Source organism: Pteropus alecto, unplaced genomic scaffold (genome assembly GCF_000325575.1).
Source record: "Pteropus alecto unplaced genomic scaffold, ASM32557v1 scaffold98, whole genome shotgun sequence".
Classification (NCBI taxonomy): domain Eukaryota; kingdom Metazoa; phylum Chordata; class Mammalia; order Chiroptera; family Pteropodidae; genus Pteropus; species Pteropus alecto.
The window spans coordinates 19,090,297-19,102,731 of record NW_006443570.1 but is presented as its reverse complement, the minus strand read 5'-3'; the positions used below and the strand labels follow the sequence as shown (position 1 = coordinate 19,102,731).

Genomic DNA, 12,435 nt, shown 5'->3' with positions numbered 1-12,435 from the left:
GACTATTGCTGGACTAGGGCTGAGAAATTATAATTTCACAAAAGCGCGAATGGCTCCAGTTCAAAACGAAGTGCACAAGCCTATTTCCCCTCCTTCCTTCTCAGACTTCCCTGGAATAACAGTAACAGAGCTGAATAACAGGAAAGTAATAGAGAAGACATCAGAAATGGAGTCACTGATGTTTAGAACGGAAAGCAGAAGGTGCGTGTTGACAGGTGAAATTCAAAATGCTGAGAATGCGTGCAGGGTGGGGCTGCAATGGAGGTGGGAGCTTCAGCATCCCAAGAATGGAGGCTGGGAGTGACGAGAAGGACTAAAGATAGGCAGCAGTTGTGGGGAGGCAGAATAGCAGTCCTGACGGTCCCCAGAGCAGAGCCCTTCTCACTTTGGCATTTTGCTGTTTATTCTCAAGATCCATGTGTGTACACAGCATATTCTTTCAGCCTTTTGATTTAGGAGATCTACCTGTGAGAAAATAGGCCTGCGCATATGATCAGGCAAAGTGCTCAAGTGATGGAGCAGAAAGTGTACATCTACTTTGACTCAGCAACTCAGGCTTTTGTTCTTCGATATGACTGGACCCCGTGGGGTTGCTTGCCATGTTAAGAAAACAAGAGACCAAAGATAAATTAACCAAAACACCAATTCTGGAGAAAAGTGCGCGCATGCGTGCATAGAAGCGACTCTATCCATAAAACAAAACCAGGGTGCAATAAGAAAAAAATCAACAAAGTAAGGACGTGCTTGTAACTTCTGAAACAATACATTAGGCAGAAGTACCAGAAAATAAAATCAAGGAAATTCCCCAGGTCGTAGACCTAATTTTAAGTAGGAATAGAAAATATGAAAGAAGGTAAAAGACATGGAAACTCACTAAAAAGGACCAAATTCTGTCTGATGGAAGTTTCCACAAGAGAAAACAAAGAAACCATAGGGCAGGGAACTATGAAAGCTGTAATGAAAGAAAATGTCCCAGAAACTTTTGAAGGAAACAGGGATCTTCAGCTGCCAAGGCCCGATAAAGGGACCTCACTGAAAACAAACAAACAAATTACAGTTTACTCTGAACCAAGAAGGCTTGAACTGCGCGGGTCTAGTTATACATGGAATTTTTTTCAATTGACTGTGCAGTTCAAACCTTCATTGTTCAAGGGTCAATGCCATGGTTGGGAACCAGTACGCGGAGGACTGACTGTAATTATACGAGGATTTTTGACTGTGTGGGAAGTCTGCGCCCTTAACCACCCCGAGCTGTTCAAGGGCCAACCATAATAAAACTATTCTCAGGCATATTTTTATGCCATCTCACAATAACAAAGATAAAGAGAAGATCCTAGATGTTTCCAGAGAGAATAAAACAAGGCATCTACAAAAAAGTTAGGCATGAGACCAATACCAGATTTCTCAATAATGCACTGGACAGTTATTAGGCAGCAGAGCAAAATCTTTATGTTCTGAGGGAAAACTGTTGTGAACCTAGAATTCTATTTCTGGTGTGAGGACAAAATAAGGGCCATTTTAGGAACGCAAGGATTCCAAGATTATCTCCTAGCATCCACTGGGAAGTAGTTTCTTTAGGTTTCACTCTCATTTTGCTGGAGTGCAAATAAAGAAACGGGAAGACTCGAGATACAAGAAATTGTGTAAATGACCCAGGAATGGATGAAAAGAAGTAGGATGACAGCTCTGCAGCAGGCCTAAAATTCCATTGATTCAAATTATAAGAAATCTCTGAAAAGAATGGAACAGATTCCACTCAATAAGCAGAATGTAGAAAGAGCTATCAGACCTCAGGAATAAGGTAAAGATGTCGTCTCTCCTCTCAACAAGAGAAAAAGGCAATTAGAAACTACAGGAAAAACCTATGCAAGAAAGCCATGGTCTAAATGTGAAGCCAACGAAATTATAGTGAGACTCTGAGTAACTGATGGAATGGAAGAGATGGACTCACAAAGAAGAAAATGTAATCCCAGAGAATTACCTCATCAATAGGTAATGGCAATTACAGTCTATTATAATAATGCACATAGTTTACTGTCCTCTCACTTTTAGCCTCAATCTTTAGACAAAGTACGGAAAATTTAATCATGACAACACAAAATCGATCTATCTAATAAAAGAGTGAAGAGAAAGCTAATGGGAGTCGATCACAGAAAAAGGCAGAGGGGCAGGGAGTGAAGAGCTGATGGAACAAGAAATTAGTCTTTTGGAAAGTGACCTAGGGTAAGAAACTGACAGTTTGTTCTCATGAAGAATGCTTCTGGCCTCATGATGAATTCCCATCCACACTAACTCACTGTGGCTGCCTCTGTACATAAAGCAGCGCCTGGTGGTGAACTTACAGCAAGGTGGCTGGAGGGACAGAGAAAGGTGTTCTTCAGAGGCTGCTCCCTGCTTCTGACTACAATTCAAAATAATTTTTTTTTGTATTGCCATTTACCAACAACCACTCCACCCTCAAATAGCAATGTGTTTCAAAGAGAAAAGAGCAGATAGGAAAGACAACTCTTGCGAGCCAGAGGCTGGCTGCTGGAACATTTTTCTTTGACCCCACTTTCCCACTCCCATCCCTAATTTATTACTACAAGGCTTCAAAGGACCCATAACTCTGCACTATGAGAAATCCTTTCAATTAGATCAAAACTCTGGCTGTACCCTAGAACTACCTAAGCTTTATTTAAAAATGAAAAAAAAAAATTAACTATTACCTTAGCCCCAACCCAGGTCAATATCTCTGGCGGAGGCCCTGGCTATCTTTAAAAAGCTCCTGGATGATTCTGACTTGTAGCCAGTGTTGAGCCCTGATTCCCTTGCGGCTCTGATGGCTCTGTGCTGTGCTCAAGCCTTCATCTCCTTGAAGACAGTGCTTACCGCTCTCTACTGCAAGAGTAAGTGTTCAGAAAGGTAACCGAGATGGTTGCCAGGAGGCCAACTTACTAAGAATATATTTTCTTTCAGCTAAAGCGAGCATACGCACCTACTTTAGTTTATACAAAGAAGTCCTTAATAAACTGGAAATAACCTAAATGCTCAACAACAGAGAAGCCATTATGTTATGGCATAGCCATAGGACAGAGGGTAGACAGGCTTTAAAACAAGGACCTGCCAATGATTTGAGTTAATGAGCATATAACAAAATCTCATGTAGAAAAAAAGTCACCATTTAAAAAAAATCATCTATATGTTATGACCTTGATTTCGTTAAAGATATGCATTTTTAAAATAGTTTAAAAAAATAAAAAAAGACTAGAAGGAAGTAGTTACTTCAGCTGCTCTGAGTTGCCCAACTGGCAGGAGCCCAAATCCTACACTTTGAGCCCATTGCTACCCTCCTAAGGTGCCCAAGGCTCCGCCATGGTGAAGGTGGCTCTGGCCCATAGGGCAAAGAAGAACGAGCCCAAGAGCACTGGGGAGGCGCTCATCACCTGCTCCCCTTGCCCATGGCCCCCAGATGAAGTGGTATCAGCTAGCCGAAGAAGAGCCTGGTGTTGGTGCTACAGACTTAGCATTTTGGTGTTATTCTTGGAGGATCACACCTGTACAGAGACTTTGCACTTCAACCAGATGACATGTACTACTGCAGAATAAAGTACACCAAATAAATGCCATAAACGAGCCTTCTGAAAATGCCCTAGTTGCTGGCTACCAGTCAAAGGAGGAAAAGAATAAGATCTATCAATCTAGGAGGAAGATGAGGTTGAATTAAACGCTCTGCCTGCCCCAGAGTTTGCAGGAGGGGACCTTGCTAAACTGTTCATGACTTTAATAAGAAACTCGCGGTCTTTAGATCTTAACCTAGAAAAGCAGCAGGCGCCCTCCTCCAGACACTTCCAATGTTACACCGCCAAGATTCCTACTGGAGTTACTTATTGACACCCAGGCTGGCACCTATCTACGCCAGTCTTATCTGCCTCATGGACACATGGTTATCACTGACTGCACTGAAAAAACCGACTCCTGGTTCCTTTATCTGTTACTGTGTCAAGGAGAAGAAACTTACAAGCTGCAATGCAGAGAAACCATTAACAATATGCAGAAACATGAGGTCAGCAACTGTATTATGATTCAGTATTTTGAAAACAAATTTACTTCGGAAACTTCAATTTGTTCTTGAACAGTAGAGAAAAACCTGGAGAAAGATCTGATATCTCAGCATAACCCCACCATTTGTATTTTGTGCAGTGATTATTTTTTTATTATTTTCCTTCATGTAACATACAGGGCTTTTCATCTCATAATTTAGTTAAAACCATTATCTTTTTTCTTTTCAGTCTTTTTTTTTTTTTAAAGAAAAAAGTTAACCGCAGGGTAATAAAAGACACAGGCCTTTTAGCCCGCAGCAGAGAGGTCTGCCTGGCACACATCTACCTCTAGGTCTCACTTCTCAGGTGTGTGAATGAAGGAGAGCTACGTCAGGCCCCACCCCATTGCCCTTCTGCCCTCTCCAAGAACACGTGGCTACTCACCGTGACTTCCTTTCCCAGGCTGACGGAGGCCAGGACTCGCTTCATTCCCTCTCCGCTTCCAACCTGCCAGATCAAGGCCTCTGCAGCTTGGTTCTTAAAGGGCCAGTCTCTTGCTTGCAGCTCATACCAAATAGTCCTATGGAGGCCATCCATGCAGTGTGAGTTCCTGGACCGCACGGCCCAGCATGCACCCGGGGGCCCCTGCTACCACATTGGCAGGAACCCAGCCAGAGGGGCCAGGATCCTTCTCCAGACTTCAGGGAATACCATGGCGGTGTCTTTGGAAGCTCCTCCTGGGTACTCGAGGGTCTGTGGCCCTGCCTTCCCATCGTGGTAGAAAGTCTGAGGCAGTACAGGCTCTCACAGAGATCCTGGTACGACTGTTAACCTCAGCGGAAGCTGATGTTTGAGGGGTAACAAATATGCCAAGCCCAGTGCCTGGCATACTCAGGTGCTCGGGAAATGACAGTTAAAGGTCAGGGGAGGAAGAGACTAATGCTGAGAGAAAGATGCCCTGAGAGATTACAGAGTGAGGCCCTCACTCGCCTCTCCAAGTCCCCTAGCCTTTCCCAACTTATCTGGATGGGGAACTTCTCCGTCAGACCCCCTCTGTCCAGTGTGGCTGCCACTTGCTACATGGGGCTATTGAGCAACTGACATGTGGAGAGTGGAACTGAGGTATGCTGTAGGTGTAAAATACCCACCAGATTTTGAAAACTTTGTAGGATAAAACATCTCCTTAATTTTTTATTTTGATTACATGTTGAAAGGATACCATTTCGGATATACTGAGTTAAAGAAAATATATTATTGAAACTGATTTCCTGTTTTTCTTTTGGAATGTGGCTAAGAGAAGACTTTAAGTTATATGTTGGGCTCACATTATATTTCTCTATTTCTGTTTTCCTTTTGGCCAGCTTCATGGGGCACTAGAAGCTAGCTGGCAGGACGTCCCAGTTCTCCCAGAGGGACAGCTCTTAGTGCTCATGAACGGCCTCATGGGGCAATAGGTGAGACTGACACCAAGAATTACTTAACTTCATCCTCATGAAACAACCCTGTCAGGGAGGTGCCATTATTCTCCCATTTTACAGGTGGGGGAAAGGGAAGGTCAAGGATGTGGCCACTCACCCAACAAGCTGCAGAGCCAGGACTCAGAGCACACCTTCCCCTACCCCCAGTGGCCGGCAGGGCCCACTCTTTGGGCCACACTGCCCTGAGAGCCCCAGGCCTCCTCACCCAAATGCATAGACGTCAGCAGCTTTTGAGAACGGCAGGCGATCCTCATCCTTCCCGGGAGTCATCTCACGCACGATCTCAGGGGCCAGGTAGCACAGCCAATCGTGTGACAGCTTCAGCTGGTTCTCACGCCTGGAGGCCAAGAAGCCAGGGCAAGAACATCAGGTCTTTCAGCCGACAGCAAAGAGGCCTGTCTGGCATATAGTTTCTCCAGGGCCAACGCACTACCCACACTAGGCCCAGAGAAGCAGCACGCTGATCCTGCACTCGCAAAGGCACTGGCACTTTTGAGGAATGTCACAGAAGAGTGATAACCGGGTTTTTCTAGGAAAGCGGGCCAAAATGGGGTATTGGCAGGGAGCTGCACTTGAAGGTGCCCGAGTCTCTACCCTGGGAGACTGGAATATATCTTCAGGCAGGAAATCAGCTCTGCCTGTGAATTTCACACTCCGGCCTGGTCCTGCCCAAGCTGGTGAGCAGATGGGGTAAACGTGAGTGAGAGGACCAAGACTCCGTGGGTGTCAGCCTGAGAATCAAGTATATGAGGTACTTAAACATCACTCGAATCTAATTCTAGTCCAGAACCACAGGGGCAGGACCAGAGCAAACTGGCTTTTCCTATAGGAGGGCTGCTCCTCAGTAACAGACAGCAAGAGCACCCAGACCTCAGCTGGACTCAGGCCCACCCAGCAACACCCAGTTCTTTCCTGTTCTGTCCAGATGCCCAAGGCCAACTCACCGTTCCTCTCGGACCACACCCGAGATCCCAAACAGCCCGAAGTCCGTGATGACCACTTTGCCATTGTCGTAGAAGACATTCTTGGATTTGAGATCTTTGTGCACGATGCCTTTGGCATGTAGATACCCCATTCCCTGGAAGAGAAGTGAGCTTCATCTCGGGGGAGGGAAGATGAGTGACGATGACTTAGCGTTTAACTGGGCCAGGCACTAAGCTGGATGCCTTACCCACATCCCCTCAGTTACTCTTTACAACCGTATGCAATGTAATTGACTTCACTTTACAGATGAGGAAACCAAGCTCCGCGAGAGGTCACCTGCTCCAGGCCACATAGCAGTTAAATAGCATTGCTGAGATCTGGTTTCAGGCCAGTCTGTGCTCTTTCCATGCCACCGTGCTATCCAACATCCACCTTATACCTGGATAAAGTGTGAGGTATGGAGAGGGTGATGGGCAGGAAGCTGGAAGGTCAGGAAGTGTATAAAGCATGATGATATCATACAGGTAACACGAGTGATCTGGGCTTTGACCACCTGGCCTCTACCCTTGGGCAGGGAAAAGGCTCAGGTGGAGGAACAAAGAGGAATTCCCACAGAAGGAGTCCCCAAGTTCAGGAAGTCCCAATACTGTGCTGTGATAGGAGTCCTGGACCACGACTGAAATCCAGGGGCTGAGTTCCATCTCGGCTCAGATTCTAATTCACTGTGTGGCCTTGTATGGCTTCTCTGAGCCTCAGTTTCCTCATCTGTCAGGCAAAAGGGCAGAAGTCCGTGATTTCTAACCAACACTCAATATAGAATGAACACTGACGGGCTAGGAGTATGGGATGCGGGTGACCTGACACAGGCATGATCTCATCCAAGGTCAATGGTATTTTCTAATGTCAAACTCAGGACTCTGGTGTACTCTGATGACCCTGGGAACAGGGGCAAGATGCCATGACTGAAATGCCCATCCCTGCCACCTCAGAAAGAGGCATATGAAAATCTATTTCCCAATCTCCCACTCAAGGGAGCATCACACATGAGAAATACCCCTGGCTTTAAAGGTATTTGGAGTGAAGAGTAGAAAAGTAAACAAGCCACGTTTAGGAAGTAGAATGAATGTGAGGCAGAACCAGACAGAACTCAGCCGAGGCCAGAGCTCGGTCCAAGTGGGTCTGAAGAACGTCAGAGGAGAGTTTACACGAGACAGATGCTCTTCTGCAAGAGACAGGAGGATGTGGGGTCTGCTGTGGCCACTTCCCTCCAGCCTGCTGAGCGCTGTCATTTTGCCATGGAAGCAGGGAGTTCCAGGGTAGTGTGACTGTTCCTTCCCAAAACTCCATCCCGAATGCCAGATTATCCTTCTTAAAATATCTGCCCATTTCCAAAACCTAACCAAGTGCACACGCCTTCTTCCTCAGTGGCCAAAGAGAGCCAACGACCCTACCTTATACTGAACAGGGACCAGCTGTGTGACAGAGGATAAGTTGCTGTGCCTCTCTAAGCCTTGTTTATAAAAAATGTGCCACTGCCTTGAAAGGCCAGCTTAAAGAGGCAACACATAGCACTGGAATCTGGAATATAAACTCTCCTCCAGTGTTTCCAGAGAGCCTCTCAAACTGAAAACCTTCTAACCAAAGGTCATGCCCCATTATTGTATTTCCAACCTCAAGACATCAGAGATAAGCACAAAAGGAAGTTGGTTTAGAAGTTCCCAGCAATGTGAGACAAGGTGGGGATAAAAAAGCAGGATAAAAAAAAAAAAAAAAGGCCAGTAGAGGTAGTTTCTAGCTCTGCAGCTTCAAAATCTTTGAGTAACTTTTCTCTTTTGTCCTAGAATCTTCCGGATGGCTCAGTGTTCTGACGATAAGGAGAAGAAACCTTATTGGAGGAAGAGGGCAGAGTGGGCAGCAGGGCCTAGCAAGTAAGTTTGGGGACAACATGAAGTAGGTATGAAACTCTGCAGCTCTGTTCAACTTCTCTGAAATAACAGATTCAATGAATCCCTAAAGTGGTATTTTAGTTTGAGGACTTTGCACGTTTAATTCATTAGCTCAGCCACATGGGGATGTCACATGGAGATCTTGATTTGACCATACCAGTCACCGTGATTCTTATCTTTTCCTTTCAAAAGACATCCCCACAAAAAAGGATGGAAGGAAGGAGCCAGGGATTACAACGGAAGAACAGGAGAGAAAGACAGGAAACGGATGCAGACTTGGGGAGAGCTGCTAAGAGAAAGCTTTTCAACAAAAACAAGAAAAGAAGAACCCTTAACCACAGTATTCTAGTTTTTATGTTGGCTTGTTGTTAAATAAAGCAACAAATAAGCTTTTCTTTTATTTTTATTTAACTACTTTAAAAGAATAAAGAAAAAAGGCTGCCTAAGTTGAGCCTGAGGGTCTGTCATGAAACTCCCCAGCTCCCAACAATCCTAACAGCCTCTCACCAAGTGCTGACCTTGTGCCCAAGCTGGATTATCCAATAAGTGGATTATCCAATGTTACTCCATGCACCAATCCAATGAGGGAGGTTACATTGGTATCCCCATCTCATAAGGGAGGAAGTCAAGGCTCAGAGAGCCTTGATGACCTGCCCGAAGCCACAAAGCTGGTGTGACCAGGATTCAAACTCAGGTCATCTGTCTTTAAAGCCTTACATTCCTCCCCGACCAATTCAGCTCCATCACTGCCAACCCAGTGTCCAGTTTGAGGCCCCAACTTGACAAGATGCGAACAGAGGGAAGGAAATGGGGTTCTACCCTTGAAACGCCCAGCTAAGGGAGAGAGACAAAGCAGCCACCACCACCCTGACACAAACAGACAGAGCAGGGGCGGGTGCCCCTTTACCTTGATGATCTCTTGAGCAATCTGCCTGGTCTTATTGATGTCCAGAGATGTCTTGGGGTCCCTCACAAATGAATGTAACGTCCGCCCCTTGCAGAAGCTGTCGAGAGTGGTGGGGTCAGGCAGAGGTCTGGGGTCAGTGCAGCCTGACCTTAGCCTCTGTGCAGCCCAGGAGGAGCTGTGGAGACAGCTGTGCCCGCCAGCCTCTGGAAGGCTCTCTCCAACCCCTGGACTGTGGGTGCCAGATTTCTTGTTCCTAACCAAGCCTGACTCCATTCCTTCTGGGGCCTGGCCTGAATGTACAAAAACATACTCGTATGCACCCGATCTGGAGTCCCAGGGCCTGCACACCCTAGAACAGGAAACTAATATAATATTGTATGTCAACCATAATTGAAAAATAAATTGAAAAACAAAAACAAACACTTCCATACCCTCCAGAACATCTACGTAAATAACAGGGCCCCCGGAGAAGGGGAGGCTAAGGCTGCCACCCTAGGAAGGGCCAGCGGCTGGGTTACCTGGTGATGATGGCCAGGTGGGGTGGGTTCATGCAGGCCCCCATGAAGAGCACCACGTTCTCATGCCGTGTCTGCCGATAGTTCATCACCTCTTTCTTGAACAGCTTCAGGTGGTCCTGGTTGTGGCCATCCATCTCCAGCAGGCGGATGGCCACCTCGCCGTGCCAGCGGCCACGGTGGACCCGGCCCCAGCGGCCCTGCCCGATGGGCTCGCCCAGCTCCACCTGCTCAAAGGGGATGTCCCACTCCTGCAGGTACACGCTGGTCTGGCTGGCCTTGCGAGAGATGGGGCCCCTCCAGGGCCGACGGGAGCTGGGCAAGTCATCCACCTCGTCCTCATCGTCTTCTGCCTCTGACTTGCCAGCCTCCGGCTCCTCGGCCTAGAATGACAGGAGGACGGAATAGAGGGGCAGCAGATCTGGGCTCAGCTGACCTCCCTTCCCCAGAGCCCCAACCAGGTAAGGGAGGAGGACAGGCATGTGATCAGGAGGCCTGGGTTCAAGTAGCAGCTCTGCATTAGCTTGCTGCGGAGAGTAGCAAGCATGTACAGCCCTTGATTCAGGTGGGCTCTGAGACCTTTCTTCCCCTAACGCTCCAAGACCTACCTATGAGTGACATCTAATCATTAGGGAAGAGTGATAACATCCCCTGGCGTGAAAAATTCAACCACATTTTGTTAAAACACAGTTTTTGACTCTTCTCTGGGTGGGAGTCAATAAGTCTGCTAGCATTCTTTAAGCCACACTGCACTGCAGGGAGCCGGGCTCAGCTTACACTGTGGTTCAAGGGTCAAGGCAGTAATTCTTGGCCCCCACTATAATCAGAGTCACCCGGGGAGCTTTGACAACAATGCCTGGCCCCATCCCAGATGGACTGAAGCAGAGTCTGGGGCCCAAGCCTCTGGGCTGGGGGTGAGAACCATGAGAATTAAGCTTATTTTAGCCTCCAAATTAGAAAAGCAAAATGAAGCTTAATTCATTGCATCCCTCATCATTCTTCCCTGCCATGCACATCTGCCCACATCTGCTACAGCAGGCACCTGAGTAGGCCTCTGCCAGTGGCCGGTGTCCATGCACTGCCCAGCCCCATGCGTGCTGAGATGGGGAGAAGGGGAGAAGAGAGAAGGCACTCTCTGTGGCTCACCTCCACTTCGTGATCCTCCAACACGTTTGCTTTCGGCTGGTCATCGAGCCTAAGAGTAAAACAGGATTTGTAAGGAGTCCCTGAGGGTGGGCTCTTCTGCTCTCAGCTAGATGAGGGACTCCCTGTGTGAGGCTGAGAAATGGCCATCATGCCTGGATCCTTACTTTGATCCACTTGGCTGCGAGAAAGGCCGTCTTGATGCTGTGGAAATAGTCAGGAGGCCGAGAACCAAGCCCCAAATCCCTTCTCCAACCTTGGCCTTCTCCAGACTAACCTGAGGGCGGTGGAGAATGAGGAGTGGGCAATAACCATCACAACCCCTTTCAAATCTGACAGCCAGTACGAGGGTGCCAAGCAGAAGCACGGGATGCGAAATTTTACTTGAGAATTGGTTCTGTCGCATCCTAGCTGTGTGACTTATGCAATTTCTTAACATCTCTGAGCTGGCTTCCCCATCTGTACTAATTCAATAACTACTTGAGAACGCGAGCCAGGTGCTCAGTGGCCTGACACAGAGAAAGGGCTCCATAAATAGGAGCTATTTTTTTTTTTATCAGGTTTCTCTAACGGTGAGTGCCCTCTCCTCCTGAGTCACAAAACTGCTCCAGGTTCACAGCCCCATCCGATGTTGACTATACTGATAAGAGGCTAATAAAACCCTCTGGCTGAGTTCACTGATCTGGAAGGTGAATTAGCCCAAGGAGTTTGCCATTTGGCTGCTCTGGGTACACAGTGATGTGCAGAGTGGGACTATACTGATAAGAGGCTAATAAAACCCTCTGGCTGAGTTCACTGATCTGGAAGGTGAATTAGCCCAAGGAGTTTGCCATTTGGCTGCTCTGGGTTCACAGTGATGTGCAGAGTGGGAGGTCAGAGGTGGGGTGGGGAGATGGTCAGGGATGTGGGTCCAGGTCTCAAAAGTCCCCATGGAAGAGAAAGGGGACACAGCATAGCAATGCTCACCGGCTATTGGCCACTGCATCTGGGAATGGGGCTGCCTGTGGAAATGCTGAAATGTCTGGAAGAAACAAAAAGCAGATACAAAGCATGAGACCACCTTTCTATTCCCCCAAAAAAGACGTAGTGGTTACATGCAGGGAAGTGGGTCCTCGTCTCGCAGCCCCTCGCAGGGCTACATATGTGTTCTCTAGCCCATTTCCACTTGGGCCAACTTGTGCTTTTCCTAAAACGGAACATGGATGCAGCCTCTACAGTACGCGGTTTGTCCCAGGACAGGACCCCAGTTAGGCGAGGAGGTTGAGACTTCTCAGTTAACACCATTCCCCTGTGGTCAAACTGCCTCATACAAGCAAGTGATGAAAGCAAGCTGGGCCACTATTTACTGAACTTGTAGGCCAGACCCTCCTGCTCTGCTTGGAGGCAGGGGCTGGTGGCAAGAACCCTTGAAAGTAGTGAGACTCCTTCACTCAGGCCAGCAGAGACGGAAGACAAGACTCAAAGGTGGCTCGTTAGTGACACCTGGTGCCCAGCACAACT

The 12,435-nt window shown here is 47.5% G+C and overlaps 1 protein-coding gene and 1 pseudogene across 5 annotated transcripts in view; one reads left to right on the top strand and one right to left on the bottom strand.

Moving 5' to 3' along the window:
• KSR1 (kinase suppressor of ras 1) overlaps positions 1 to 12,435 on the bottom strand; it is a 157,425-nt gene that overhangs the window by 8,230 nt on the left and 136,760 nt on the right. For all 5 annotated transcript variants that reach the window (XM_025041576.1, XM_025041574.1, XM_025041575.1 and 2 more), the window contains 7 exons: positions 11,902 to 11,956; positions 10,939 to 10,987; positions 9,796 to 10,175; positions 9,278 to 9,374; positions 6,445 to 6,578; positions 5,706 to 5,837; positions 4,467 to 4,602 (listed from right to left, as the gene is read on the bottom strand). In XM_025041576.1, the coding sequence (XP_024897344.1) occupies positions 4,467 to 4,602; positions 5,706 to 5,837; positions 6,445 to 6,578; positions 9,278 to 9,374; positions 9,796 to 10,175; positions 10,939 to 10,987; positions 11,902 to 11,956 (983 nt within the window). The remainder of the gene's footprint in view (positions 1 to 4,466; positions 4,603 to 5,705; positions 5,838 to 6,444; positions 6,579 to 9,277; positions 9,375 to 9,795; positions 10,176 to 10,938; positions 10,988 to 11,901; positions 11,957 to 12,435) is intronic.
• On the top strand, positions 11 to 4,427 carry LOC112473121 (annotated as a pseudogene).